This window comes from Elephantulus edwardii, unplaced genomic scaffold, assembly GCF_000299155.1.
Source record: "Elephantulus edwardii isolate Elephantulus edwardi_28Jun2011 unplaced genomic scaffold, EleEdw1.0 scaffold00077, whole genome shotgun sequence".
Classification (NCBI taxonomy): Eukaryota; Metazoa; Chordata; class Mammalia; order Macroscelidea; family Macroscelididae; genus Elephantulus; species Elephantulus edwardii.
In genome coordinates this window covers 82,472-96,488 of record NW_006399827.1, presented here as the reverse complement: position 1 = coordinate 96,488, position 14,017 = coordinate 82,472, and the positions used below count along the sequence as shown (strand labels likewise).

Here is a 14,017-nt window from a genome sequence, read left to right as displayed (position 1 = left end):
AGGAGCTCTGTTGGCATAGTCCATAGGGAGTTGTGCTGCTAACCCAAAAGTGGTGCCTCTCTAGTGGTTCAAATCCACCAGCAGCTCAAGATAAAGATGGACAGTCTCCTCCTGTGTGATTTAGTCTCAGAAAACTCGCTGGAGGGTCTATTATGAGTCTGTTTGGACTGGAAGGCAATGAGTTTTTGAAGGAACAATTAAGGGAGGTGCTGTGGTGGTGCGCTGGATTAAGCATTGGGCTGCTAACTAAAAGCTGCTTCTTGTGGTGGTGGTGGTGGTGGTCATGGTGGTGATGGTGTACTGTAGCATCGGAACCGACCCGTAGCTGACCCTCCAGTGGGTTTTCAGAGGCAGTTAATTGCATGAGTGATTGCCCATCCTTCTCCACGGGGCAGCTGGGATTGCTTTGGGATTGCAGCAAAGCTTCTTGCCACTAGGCCACCAGAGCTCCAACTAAAAGCTTAGTGATTCAAGTCCACCAGCCACATTGCAGGAAGAAGATGAAGGAGTCTGCTTTATAAAGATTTAGAGGCCTGGAAATCCTATGGGGCAGTTCTGTTCTGTCCCAGTGGGTCACTATTAGTCAGAATTATCTTGATGGGAGTGAGTTTTTTAGTTTTTAATACCTAATTGTGAAGGAGCCCTGTTTGCTCAGTGGTTAAACATTTGGCTGCTAACCAAAAAGTCATAGGTTCGAATCCACTAGCCACTCTGCAGAGCAAATATGTGACAGTCTGCTTCCATAAAAATGTACGGCCTTGGAAACTCTATGGGACAGTACTACTCAGTCCTATAGGGTCATTATGAGTCACAACTCAACAATGAGAATGTCTAATTGTGAACAGTCTTGCCTTAAGGAGTTTGGAGAAAGAAAGCACTTCTAAATGATGGAGCTCTCAAGCTGCTTTGAGTCTGACTAAAAAATGTAGACCTCAGAGAGTAGGTAGTCACAGGTTGGTTATTAATATTGGTCTGAAAGTCTTTTCACATACCAATTAAAACCCTCAGGCAAAAGGAACTTTCCCCACTGCCTTCTTTTGACAAGAGACCCTCTAAAAGAGTCTGGCCTGACATGAACCAACTGGCCTGATTTGAGGGCAAGAGCTTGAGCCTGAGACTTGGTGGGGGGTAGAGAAGGGAGCCTTTATTTAGAGCAGAGCAGGGAGGACTTAGCCAAGCTGTAAGCACCAAGACCTCAGCTGAACAACTGGACTTAGTGTGTGGCAGAAAGAGCCCCTCGAACCACTGCTGGGCTTGGCATTGGGAACAATCAATCCTCCCCTAGGCTTCCATTCCTGGAACAATCAGTCTGTCCATCCTCACTGGGGGAGGAAGAGGGAGGCAGGATAAAGACAGGCACCACTTGGCTTCTCCCAGGAAGCTCCATTTGGGGAAGATCACAGGGTCATCAGGACTTCCTGGCCAAGACTTGGGGCTCTGCCTGGACACAGCTTGAGAGACAAGAGACCAAAAGCCTAGCCTTTCCAAACCTGGAAGCTTCTGGTTTCTCGGGGCCCTGGGACTAGTTACAGTCCTCTCTTATTGTAAATAGATTGTTCCTCCTCTCGCAGGGAGTTTACAAAGTGGGCTTCTTGCAGGCCAGAAGGACAGGCTAGTGTGAGGCCTGGAGGCCCTGTCAAATGGCATGATGTGTTTGTGACAGCTCTGGAAACAGCAGGCGCAGGGCTGGTATCTTCACAGTCAAGCATCAAAACTTCCTACCTGGGGCCTCCAGGGAGACTGGCTGGGGTTACTGTTTATCTTGTCACTACAGGCAGGGAGTGAGAATGACACCACCACCCTCCTCGCCACTCCACGCATTGCAGAGGGACCTGGGGTGGGGGTGGGGGGTGGTAGATGCATCAGAGGAAAGCTTTCCCAAGGATCCTGTTTGGAGGATCCAAGGGATCTAACTGAAATGGGGGTGTGGGGTGGGGGCAGAATAATGACCTGGTCTTCTTTCTCTCTGCCGCTGCCTCTTTTCAGGCTGTGCAAGAAAGGGCCCAAGCGGCTCTCCTGGAAGGGGCCAGCAGTGTTTATGGGCCTTCTCTCTGTGTTTGCCAAAGGAAGTTGGTGCTGGCCTCTGCTCCCAGGGTACGTGGTTAAGTAGGGGTCACCTAGATAACAGCCAGCCCAGGGAAGGGTGGGGACCCTCACCTCCGCTCATCACCAATGCGCCCTCCTTTGCCCAATATGCGCATCTCGGCCAGCAGCGGGCGCCTCCCTCAGCACAGACCCACCCTTTCGTCCAAGAACGCTGGCAGCACCCTGGGGGTCGGGTCGAGGCCCGCTTGGTCACAGCTTGGGCCAAAGGGAGAAACTTGGAAGCGGAGACGCAGCGGCGCCGGCCCGCAGTGCCGGCTCGCGCCCCGGGCAGGCGACAGCACCCTCCGCCCCACGGAGCAGAGGCTGCGGCGCCCACGTCCCCGAGCTTCGCACCGGGGGCGGCAGGCCCTGCGCATCTGGGTCCTGCCCCGCGCCCGTCCGCCTTACCATGGCTGCAGCCCGGACTGGGCCGGCTTCTCCTGGACAGCGCCCGAGCGACCCGCGGCCGGAGCTGCGCGCCGACCGCGTCGCACCGCCGGCCCCCACCCGCCGGAGGCGGGGCCCGGAACCCGGGGGCGGGGCGAGCCGGTCAGGGGCGGTGCCTGCACTCACCGGCGGGCATGAGCGAGTGAGGGAGCGAGCGAGCGAAATGGGGCGGGGGGCAGCCCTGTCGCACCCGGAGACCTCTGCCACCAAGCATCGACAGTCGCTTAGCAGTGAGTGAGGGGCCCGGCTCCAGGTCCTGGGTCTGCACTTGTTGCCTGGTCCTTCCTCACTCAGATCCTGAAGGGTGACTTCCTCAGGCAGCGCACACACTAAGGGGCTTTAACCAGTGGCCATAGAAAAAAGAATGGGGCACCTGACATCTGCAGGCGATACTTTTGGTGATACTAGGGCTGGGGGGTCTCTGCATGAGTTGAAGAAAACACACTAGCTATCCCCAAAGATTCAACGACGTTTGCAGGAAGCAAAGCGGAGTCTTAGTCACTGCAGCTCACCACCCTCCCCAAGGTGGGGACCGCCAGACACGCCCCACCTCCACCCATGCTGTGGAGACAGGTTCCCCAGACGCTACCTTCATGCAGGACCCTAGATTAAAGATTAAAGAGGATTTGCCACATGAATTACCCAGCGGATCATCTGCTGGAAGACCGGAAGGGAAAAGCTGAGTGGCCCTCACAGGTGGCTTGGAGCCTTGCCTGGGGTGGAGGAAAGTGGGGAGAGGCCAGCCCAGGCGCGACTCCAACAAGCAGGTGAGATGCTGTGAGGACAGCTGTCCCAGCAGCTTTAAAGGCATTAGAGACTCAGAGGGGTCAGAGCAGCAGCCAGGGGAGGTAGCTGCCTGGGAGGGGCGGGGGCGGACTTGGTGAGGGATTTCCTGAGCTAAGCTGGTCATGTTCTTGTTTAAGTTTCAAGAAGCCATACCCCTTCCTGGCCCCCAAAAGCCCCAGAGTAGAAGCCTGCTTATCTTATTTAGGCCTGATCTGTTGCCCAATGGTCAAGGCTGGAATCAGGCAGGACTCAACAGAAGCCAAGAGAGGGATCTGGGGACAGGAGGTGGGATTAGGTCTAGAAAAACACCAAGCTCCTAAAGAATTTTTGGCACTGATGGACTCGGAAATGGAAAAGGTTTGTTTTGGTTTTTTTTTCTTAAAGACTTCAGGGACATTCACAAGCTAGCTGACTGAAGAACAATATTACTGCTGGGTGGGCTTGGGCAACTCACCTCACTTGTCTGGTGATGAGAGGATTAGACTAAATGATGCCTTAAAGTCTTTGCAGCTCTGGCACTCTAAAAGCAGGCTCAGTGAATGAAGGAGGGTGTGCTATACGCTTCTATAGGCTTGGAGAAAGAGGGCAAAGCAGCAGCGAGAGAGGCTGGAGAAAAGTTGGTGGTGCAGACACTCAGGGGAAGGGCTTAGATCTGAGAGAAAGATGAGGAGGCAGAGAGTGGGGGCGAGCAGTTTAGCTCTGATGAGAAGGAAGCTCTGAAGGTAAGAGGAGGCTCCAGGAGGCAAATCAGGACACCTGACGCTGTACCCAGGAAAACAAAGAGTTTCCTAAAAGAAGAAAGAAACCAATGGCTTTTGGAAACAGGCAGAAGCAGCAGCAAGTTTGAGCTTCATAAAGCCCCACTGTTAGGAACTAGTTGCTGGCCACTAGTATTCAGGCTGCATTTAGGGGAATCCCTCTGGGATGTTTCCACTCAGTAGTCAGTGCAGGGTTGGAGGAGAAAGTGTACTTCAAAGAAGGCAGATTCATCACAAAGCCTTATTTTCCAACATCATAATACATCTCTTGCCCCCAGGCTCGGCCACAGTCCAGGTATGGACACAGACACATTACAGAAGAAAGTTCGACTAGTTCATCCTCAGCTGTGGCTTGAACCCTACCTCTTCTCTGACACCTGCTGCCCTGAGTGTCTTTTAAAGTGCACTGGAATCAGCTTGCTTTGAAGGAGTCAAGGCCCCAAGTCAGACCTGATTTGTAAGGCTCAGCTCCAAGTCACTCTACTCCCTGAGCCATAGGTCCAATAACGAGACATGCTGGGAGATATAAAAGCTGAAGAGAGACATTCTACCTGAGCAAGTCCTGCAGGCTGGCTTTGCAACATTATGGGGTCTCTGGGAGAACTTGGCCTTGAGCAGAGGTACCCATGCCAGCTTTGGTTATTACCTCACTGCCTCAAAGTCCCTTCCCTTCTCTAGACCTGTGTTTCCTACTCAAAGAGAACAAGACCAGGTTGCCCCAACACCAGCTCATACATCGTGGGTTAGAGAAGGCAGGTACTGATAGGTGCCAGTAGCAGAGCTGAGATGCTGCTGTCCTTGCACGATTTATTGATGGTCACTTAGTGCTCTTCCCCACCTCCAGTTCTCAGGTGAACCTTGTCTCAGTGCCATGCAGCTCTTAGAGCTCTGGCTTTCTCTTGAAATTTGACATCCCACTGGGCATCAATGCCCTTCACTAGAGTACAGTTCTCTGGATGTTTGTGGGGGTGGGGTATCTGAGTGAATATCTGGGGAGGGGATGCTTAGCTTGGCACAGAGTAATTCCTCTGAGGAACTTGACTCAGCAACTGTGACTCCATCTGCTATCCTGGGCTCTCCCTGCTTAGCTCAGGCCAACATGGTCCATGCAGAAGACCATATGGTCCTCTAAACAGGGTCTTTCTTTCCTGCCTAACCACGATTAAAGTTTGCAAGGCACAGCAGTTAAACAAGGAGGCTGCACTTGGGCCAAGTCAAGGTGCAAGTTCAAAGCCAAGAAGAAAGCAATTATCAAAGGAAATCAGGATTTCAGGTCTGCGTAACTAGCAAGAGCCACTTTTGCCTCTCAGGTTCTGAGTTTTCCTTAAGTGATACAAAGACTAATTATAGTCTCAGCCCTATCCCCAGATGTATATGAGTCACTGATGATTTAGTCTGAGTGCCCTGATCACCGGATGTATCTTTCAAGGAAACTTCAGCCAGTCTGTCCAGCAAGGTCTATGTGGAGGCAAGAAACCGAAATACCACTCCTCCATCTGCTCTCCAGTATCCGTGTTCCTGGGGCAGGCATGAGATATGGGTGGCAAAGCCCAGGGCCACTGTGTTTATGAGGTGTTTCCTGGCACCTGCTGAGCAGCTGACTTGAGCAGCAGTTCTGGAACTGGCCAAGTGCTGGAAGCCAGCTGCTGTTCAGCGTTAAGAACTCTTCCAACACTTGCCGTGCAAAAGGGCAGGGATGCAATAGTTCAGGAAGGTACCTGATAATGCAACTACCACCACAAGTCTGAATTCCCTCTACCTTTCTAGTTTCTATCTGAATACATGCCACGGCCAAAATTCAAAGACTCTAGAAAACTGCCCTACAAACTCTGGATAGCTGAGTTACCAGATTCTCACATGATGCTGCACCAAAATCTGTCTCCTTCCAGTTTTCACCCTCAAGTGCCTCCATGCTAACAGCTTTGCTGACTCATTTCACTGGATTGTCTTTTGTTCTGTGATGTCCCTTCCTTTCAAGTGACCCATTTGTGTCCTTTTCTCTCCCAAATTTACCACAAACCCTCAAGGTCAAGGAATGTGCCTTCTGTTTTAACCTCTGCTCACTTCAATATAGCAGACATGTGATGTGATATGTGACTGGGTTTCCAGGCTTTTGCCCCCAGGAGATGTCTGATCAATATGGATTGACTGAAAGGATTTATTGATTAGTTTTCCACTCTGATTTTGGAGGACAGACAAGGCTTGAGGCTTTGGGCTTCATGGACTCATCCTCTGCCCTTCATGCTGGCTGCTAATTCACTCACATTCATCTTCCACTCAGAGAGTCCACAGACAGATCTTGCTCCTGGGAACACCTTTCCCTTCCCAAGTCTTAGTTCTTAAAGAGGCTGCTGAACCAAGAAGCAATTTTCCACGAATATGTGGCTGCAGAAGATACAGTCACATCCCCAAGTCAGGATACTCCCTGAAAAGCTCCCAGCTTTGATGGAGTAAGTTCTGAGACACAGTTTCTTCATCTGTGAAATAGGGAAGAAAAAGGCCATCCCGTAGGGTTGCTATGAAGATTCATTAAGGTGACATACATAGTATGATTATCATTACTAAGTGATTCAATGGTGGCTGTTTCCTCTGATACTGGGAATATTTATCAACACCAAACTGGCAAGAATCCATTGTGACTATTTCAAATGCTTTTCCTCAAAAGGATTAGGAGTATGCATGCGTGCAGGACATAGAAGAATGGGAGGAGAGAGAATTCCAGAGACAAAAGTGACATTAGAATGACTATGCCATCACCACCTGTGGCGTCAGCATTTCCAGCTACACACACCACTCCATCTCTTGAGAGGTCCTGGTTTCAAACCTACTGACCTCAATTCCCAAAACTGCCATGATGTAGACCCCTAGAGCGAGACGACTATGTTTCTGGTGGGCGTGCCAAAGAAAAAAAGACTTTGGCTGGCTCAGTCGTCCGATCCACAGCATCTGAGATTCTCTTAGGCACTGCCTGGCATTCTGTCCCCCTCCCTCCAGGCCTTCATTCAGTCCCCAAGGCGCAGCTGTCCCCTGCTGCTCCCCTCACAGCAGCTGGGTCAAAAGCAGCTGAACAGAGAGAAATGGGACATAACCATTTCTGTTACTCTAGATGGCCTTTCCCTGGTTGACCAGCTGTCAGTGGGGATCCTCAGAAACAGATTTTCTTCTTCACCCAAGTATACATCCTGACCTTTGAAGCCAACTTCCTTAATCTGTCCAGAAAAATTTCTTGTTTCAAAGACTACCGAACTACTCTGGCAGAAAAACATAATGTTGGAGATGGGTACCAGGCAAAGAACCAAGTAGCTACCAAAAATTTACCAGAAAGTCCAAAACGGAATCATCCAGATTCTGCCCTATGCGGGTACAGTCCAAATAGAACAAAAAACCAAGGAGTTCTGGCCTCCACTGTGGTATCAAGACCATGAGAAAGGCAAAGCATTTATAAACAGGATTACCCCACACTGGTCTCGCAGGGCAGCCAGCATATATTTTCAGATGCTATTTGATAAGGAGCAACTTGTCTATGTCACAGCCAGCCTAGAGTGGCCAACTTCTGGGATGCAGAACATTCAGGGTTAAAACTGGGAAAGCCTCAGGCAAACCTGGATGCTCTCTGTAGTCTGGGCCAAAATAGCAAGTCTGGCTCAGGGGTCACCAGCCCCCTTCCTGAGATCTGCTTTCCCAGCCTGTGCTAGACTTAGTTGCCAACAGCAGCTGGAAATTAACAAAGTACCACCAACAAGGAAGATGCCTGGCTCCTAAGAAGCTGTGTGGTGACCGTCAAGCTGTCATCAAAAGCCTCCTGAGGGGACCTGAGTCATTTTTAGCAACTTTACTCTGTTCTTTCAACAAATGCTCTCAAACTACAAGCCTCCATAAGTATGAGAAACAGGAGTCAGAAAGATGGTTTCTCCAGAGTCTTTTCAGATGACCCTTGTTCCAGGATTCTGTTAACACATTCTCCTCTTAAAGGAAAGTCACCTGAGCAAAACTTCCCTGTGGCTCAGGCGCCAACAGGAGGCTTATCTCCTCCCCCATGGGCCAAATGACATGTCACACGAAAGACACTGGCGTCTGCCTCACGGATTGCTGAGGTGGCCGTCTCTAGTTGCTGGCCTGTCTTCCAGAGCTGCTTTCTTGCATAATTGATAGATATAGCAAGGAGTACACCTCCTTGTCCTGACAGCCTGGAAGCCACATATCCAAGGACAATGAGGTCAGGTGTCCTGAGGACACAGATCCTGGGGCCACAACAGATTTATCCATCAGAGGCGCTCCAGCCTCTCTTGTCAGGAGTAGCTTAATTCCCAGCAACTCCCCAGGGTTGTGTGAGAAGACAACCCCTGCTGACCCAATAGGGCACCCTGGGGACCTTCCTGTTGAGCTTCTACTAGTTTTTATTTAAAAAAAAAAAGACTACCCGGAATGCTTCCCTCCAGCTAGACCTCCTCTGGGGAGATTCTAGCCTCTTATGTCCTAATGTAAGGATGAGAAGCATCTGTCCGCCACTCCTTAAACTAAAGGGCTTTTAGGGGCCATTTGGGAGGAGGCTAACACTTAGAGGCTGAATGAGACATGGTCCCAGCTGTGCTTCCTGAAGGGCCTGTGAAGCCCAACAACAAACACACACTGCCTTCCCAGGCGCTGTGGCTGGGCCACCCGAGACCCAAGAATCCCTACCAGGAATCTGGAACAGACTCAATGGTCAAGCATTCCCAAATCAGAGGAACCACAGACAATCAGACATCAGCACTACAGTATCCCTGCCAGGCTGCCTGTGGGCCATGTGGCCCAGAGGCAGGCTGAGGAAGACGCAGTTCTCTCATGGTGCACTTCTAGACCTCCTCACCTGCAGAAAATCCGAAGACTATCTAGCCCAGCTGCCTGAAAACCTGCCCTTCCCAGTTTCTGAGGCGCAGATCTGATGCTGAATGGGGCTGGAGAATTGTAATTATCCAGACAGGATAAGAGTTATTTTGGGAAGGAGCCGTCCTGCTGCCAAGGCTTTTGACTTCCTAAACTAAAACAAGATGCACAAAAAAAGGGGGGTGAGGGTGGGGAAAGGAGGAGGAGCCTGCTCAATCAGAAGCATCACAACCTTAATGAAGGAGAATATTAACTCCTTTCTTCATCCCTAACCTATGAATTTACGTCAAGAGGTGAGCAAGAAGCTAGCAGCCTGGTTTTGTGCAAGAGAGTGTAACTTGACTCCTGCATCTCACTCGCTTCCCTAAGACCCCCAAAGCACTTACTCAGTCTGTCCCATTTATTTTTACATTGGAGCACAGACTATTTCATACTGCTGTTGAGATGCTTCCTGTTCATGTCTTATCTCTCCCAGCCAGATGGGAAGTTTCTCAATGCCAAAGAATGTAGACACTGTGAGACTGCAGCACATCCCCTTACCGTGCCTAGCAGCGTGCTAGTGTTGGAACAAAAACTGCTTGTTGAAGGAAGGAAGGGAAACGGGGGAGGAAGGAAGGGGAAAAGGGAGCGAGGGAGGGGAGAGATCTTTGGTTTTATATGAAGATAAACTCTAAAAGTAGCTGCTTCCACCCACAGCTGAATGCAGGGTGCAGCGCTGGGTATGAAGCCACCATAGAGGGCGGCGGTGGCATTTCTGGACACCTCCTCTTCAGCTGTTTAGTTATCTGAGCTCAGGCTACCCAGCTCCCATTTGTTTTCCATTTGCAGTGCAGCCTTGGCGAGCCCATGGAAAGGCCCCAACTGGAGACCATTTCAAGACTTTGGGCAATGGCACGAGACAGAACAGAGGCAGGAAGGGGGCTTGATTGGCTCATCAAACATGGGCCAAGAAGAATAAATGTACTTATGGGAGCACTGCTGTGTCAAACCAGGACACTCTGCCAAATTCAGGACACGGGGCTGCAGGGAGCAGCGTCCACCTTGTGTCTTTTTAAGTTGTGGAACCAGATAGTGTGTAACCCAGAAAAGCGACCCCTTTCTGAGTGCCCTGGGCTAGAGCAAGAGGGGAGCCAGGTGGAGACCAATCAGCTGCTGGCTGTGAAGACCGCCTCTCTCCAGAGCACTTGGCAGGATTCATGCTCTGCCAATGGGCCTGAACTCTTTTTTTTCCAGGGCTGCCACTAGCTCATATAGTGCCTTTGTGCAAATGGCCCTCTGGGGAGATGCAGCCCCACAGGAGAGTACTTTTAAAGGGATGCATGGTTGGACAAATGGGACACAGGCTAGATTTCAGCTCTCACCTGCTCCCTCCACCAGGTGTCCTTGTGCAGTGAGCAACCAGCCCAACTGTAGGTATCAGCTCTGTCTCCTTTGGCTAAGTGAGGGCACAGGAAAGACCAGAAGTAACATCCCCGGGGCATTCTTACCTCCTCATCTATCATCCGCAGTAGAAGCAAGGCAAACCCAGGAGACAGCGAATGAAATTCAGAAAGTGCAAACAGAAAAGGGAGAAGAGAAATTAACTATAAAGGCCTGTGGATCTGGACATCACCAAATCCCTTCCAAATACAAGTGGCCCCAATAACACCAGCCAGCATTTACTGAGAACTGCCAGGTACCACACCAAGATCCTTCCATGCAACCACTTGGTCAGACCTCACAATGACCCTAAGATGGGCAAACTGAGTTGTGGAGAGATAAAAGAACTTATCCAAGATCGTACAGTCAGAACACAGTAGATTCAGGGCTCAAGCTCAGATAATGTAACATCAGAGCTCAGGCTTTATGAAAATTCTACTTTATAGAGCTTTGCTCCCTTCTAAGGGGCAGGGCTGCCCTTCTCTTTTTCCTGAACAGCATTTTGAGAGCTTGTGCTGGTTGGTGTGGGCCTGCATTTCCAGGCTCTCTTCACCCCAGGAACTTCTTCATGCACAACCCTGGCCTCCCTCCTACTCATAGGGCTGAAGCATATTTTCAGTCACAAAGTTCACAGCAAGAACTCCCTGTGGACAAAAGTTAATAAATGGTATGAGGCCCTCTGCCTACTCCCACCAGAGAGGCCAAGATACAAAGGGAGTGGCAATCACAAGGACCTGAGACACCCCTCCAAAGGATTCCAGGGCTGGCTGCAGGACTCATTAAGGATTTTAAGGAGGAGGGCCAGACACCTTGCTTGGGAAGCAGCCAGCAAATACCCCCAGGTCCTGAGGCTAGAACGGAGTTCTAAGGAACCAGAGATGTATGAGCAGAGGCTTCTGTGTTGATGAGCATGAGGTTTGTCCTTCACTAAGCTGTGAAGCAGGTAGTTTACTCTGGTGGTTTTTTTCATCACTTGGCAGGTAAGGTCAGCGTAGGCCTAACCTGGTCTCCATTCTAGAGGTGGCTTCTCATTCAAAGTAGCCTTTTGGAAATGAAAACTGTTCTAAGTCCCCAGTGAATGACTCGCATGACTCTCTAGGCAAGATGAGAAATTCCTCTATTTTCTCATGTCCAAACCTCAACCAGTACCCTCCCAACAGAACTATAGCTACATAGCCACCCTCCAAACCTTCCTCTTCACCCCAAGTCCCTATAATGGCCCCCAAAAGGAGAAATAAGGACAGACCTTTCAGCCACCAAAGAGCACGACCATATATTCCATCAGAGATATCTGAAAATAGGAGAGATTTATTTTTGTCTGGTGTATTCTGCCACCCCACACCACTTATATCTAACTCCACCCAAAAGTCTCCTTAGTTCTTGATCCTCCAACAAGCAACTCTCTCACACCTTCTCTTTGTGCCTCTTTGCTTCCTAGAAGCCCCTCATCTCTGCCCTACCTCTACTTTGCTGCCAGAAAATCTCCTTGAGGACCTTATTCTCCTTTTAATACCCTTTGCCATCCCTCACATCAGCTCAGTTCTTCATCTCCAGTCTCAGGAAACTGCTTCTGACCCTGCAAAACTTCTCTACTACCTCCTGCTTAGAGAAGTCTAAGATTGATATCAGGTCCAACCTTATCATTGATGCCATTAGCTTAGGGCTCAGAGAAGCTGGCAGAAATTGGGGCAGTGGGCTTTGACACTGCAGGAAGGTAATCCCTAAAGCCCAGAATGAAGAGCCCTCTGCCCACCCCAACAAACCACCTCACTAAACTGGGGCTGCACCTGGGCGGTCTGCGTCTTCACATACCCAAGAAGAAAGCACTAAACCTTTCAATGGGTTGTATGCTGAGGTGTTTGTGGGTCTGTGGCACTTCCCTCCGCTGTGCCCAGTCTGGAGACTCCTCTGCTGGTGGTGCTGGTGGTGGTGGTGGTGGTGGTGGTGGTGGTGGTGGTGGTGATACTGATATGGTCGGTGGTGAAGGACTTGCCTTCTCTCTTCTGTACATCAGATCCTCACAGAAAGAATCTGAGTCCCTTTCAAAAAAGGATAATAAAGAGTCTGGGGCATAAGGGGACTTCAGCTCAAAGACAGGTGTTGTTGGCTGGCTCTGAGGCATTTCAGTTTCAGGATTGAGTAAGGCCCACCACGAGGAGTCAGGATCATACCTAGGTAAGGAGCGAGGAGGTAGAGGCCGAGGGATCAGTTCCAGTTCCACATGGGCAGAGGGCTTTTGGACAGGTCTTGTGGAGGGGCGGGCACTTTCTGGGAATCTTTGAGTGGGCTGGACAGAATATTTGTGGGCATGCTCATGTTCTGGTCGAACTGAATGTAGAGTTTTCTTTGCTGACTCTCTTGTTGAGGAGATGGTGACCCTGCGGCCAGATTCACTCTCTCCCTTGAATGAGGACTTTGTGCCGGATTCCACTGGTGATATCGTTAAGAGCTTTGTAGAGGTCCTGGGTTCAGTACATGTAGAAGACTTGTAGCTATACCTGGGCTCAGTACACACAGGAACTCGGGGCCCACCACCCATATCCCTCACGACAGAAAGCTTGAGGGAGGATTCCAAATTTACATTCCTCTGTGCGGCCTTGGCTTCTGAAAAAACGGAACTGTTAAGACTTGATTCATGTTCTTGGGTGGGGATTCTTTTCTGGACTGTCCGACCTCTGATATATTCTGAGCCAGATAGTCTCTGAGGAGACCGGGCCTCAGCAGTCGGCAAAGGCTTCCGAATGAATTCGGTCTGGACTGCTACATCCTTGGGATAAACTGAGCGCTTCCGTGGAACTCTGACCCCCTGTGGGTTCTGTACCTTGGAGGGTGCTTCTTTCTCTTGTAAGATGTCAAAGTTATCCTTCTTGTCTAGAAAACTCAACCGGCGAGCAGCTTTGGCATCTGTGCTTATCGAGGAGCGAAAGCTGTCTTCAGGTCTGGCAGGACTTACATATCTTCGCGCTGTCTCCTCCTTAGGTGGGCTGATATTCCGATGCAAGGGAGGGCTGGAGGAAATTTGCTGTCTCTTTAGCAGAGGAGTTTGACAGGGGGCTTCTGCTTTACACCGGGTGTCGGTGCCCCGAGGGGATGATGGTCTGGAGGCAGCTGGCCCTGCTTGAGGGGATAAAGGTCGAGGATAATTTGATGTGGTGAGTGGCACAGCGTCTGACTTTCGGTAGGGAGAGCTGGGTGAGGTGGCACCACTTCGATGGCTTGAGGTCACAGAATGTCCATGTCCCCGGTGAGGAGGGGCTGCGTTACTAACCTCAGCTCCTTTATGTGCGGAATCTGCTGCTCTGGACCCAACTTTATGAGTCTTGACCACCGGATAGACTGTACCCCTCTGAGTAGATCCCATATTTCACCAGCTGACTCGTATTCAGGGTCTTAATGAAGTCTTAATATTTACCCTGTTTTTAAAAGGGGCTGTTGTTCTAAGAATGTCTCAAATATTTCCCTTAGCTACTTCTCTGTCTAGTGATGTCATAAAGGAAAGAGCTTCCTATTAAACATCCTACCCACCAGCATTAATACTTCAGAGAATCTCAGGCCCTGACTGAAAGGAGACTGGGTGTTTTTGGAGTTTACACCATCAAGCTCAGAGCCAAGTTCCTAGCAAAAGTGGTTTATGAGAAAGGTCCTGACCCTTTCTT

The 14,017-nt window shown here is 50.2% G+C and overlaps 1 protein-coding gene across 1 annotated transcript; it reads right to left on the bottom strand.

Moving 5' to 3' along the window:
* Positions 1-3,222: 3,222 nt before the first annotated feature.
* Positions 3,223-13,722, bottom strand: LOC102857545 (chromosome unknown open reading frame, human C17orf47). Its single transcript, XM_006889447.1, has 5 exons — positions 12,860-13,722; positions 12,328-12,607; positions 12,174-12,246; positions 11,608-11,652; positions 3,223-3,245 (listed from the first exon to the last, which is right to left on the bottom strand). Exons 1-5 carry the CDS (start codon positions 13,720-13,722, stop codon positions 3,223-3,225), a joined length of 1,284 nt encoding a protein of 427 aa, XP_006889509.1.
* Between the last annotated feature and the right edge of the window lie 295 nt (positions 13,723-14,017).

Bases quoted from the DNA above. Each gene is read 5' to 3' on its own strand.
- LOC102857545 (XM_006889447.1), bottom strand. From the start codon at position 13,722: ATGGGATCTACTCAGAGGGGTACAGTCTATCCGGTGGTCAAGACTCAT. The intron at 12,608-12,859 runs GTATAGCTACAA...CCCCTCCACAAG, and splicing joins CCTGTGTGTACTGAGCCCAG to ACCTGTCCAAAAGCCCTCTG. The intron at 3,246-11,607 runs GTCTGTCCTTAT...CCTCCACCCCAG, and splicing joins TGCTCTTTGGTGGCTGAAAG to GCAAGGCTCCAAGCCACCTG.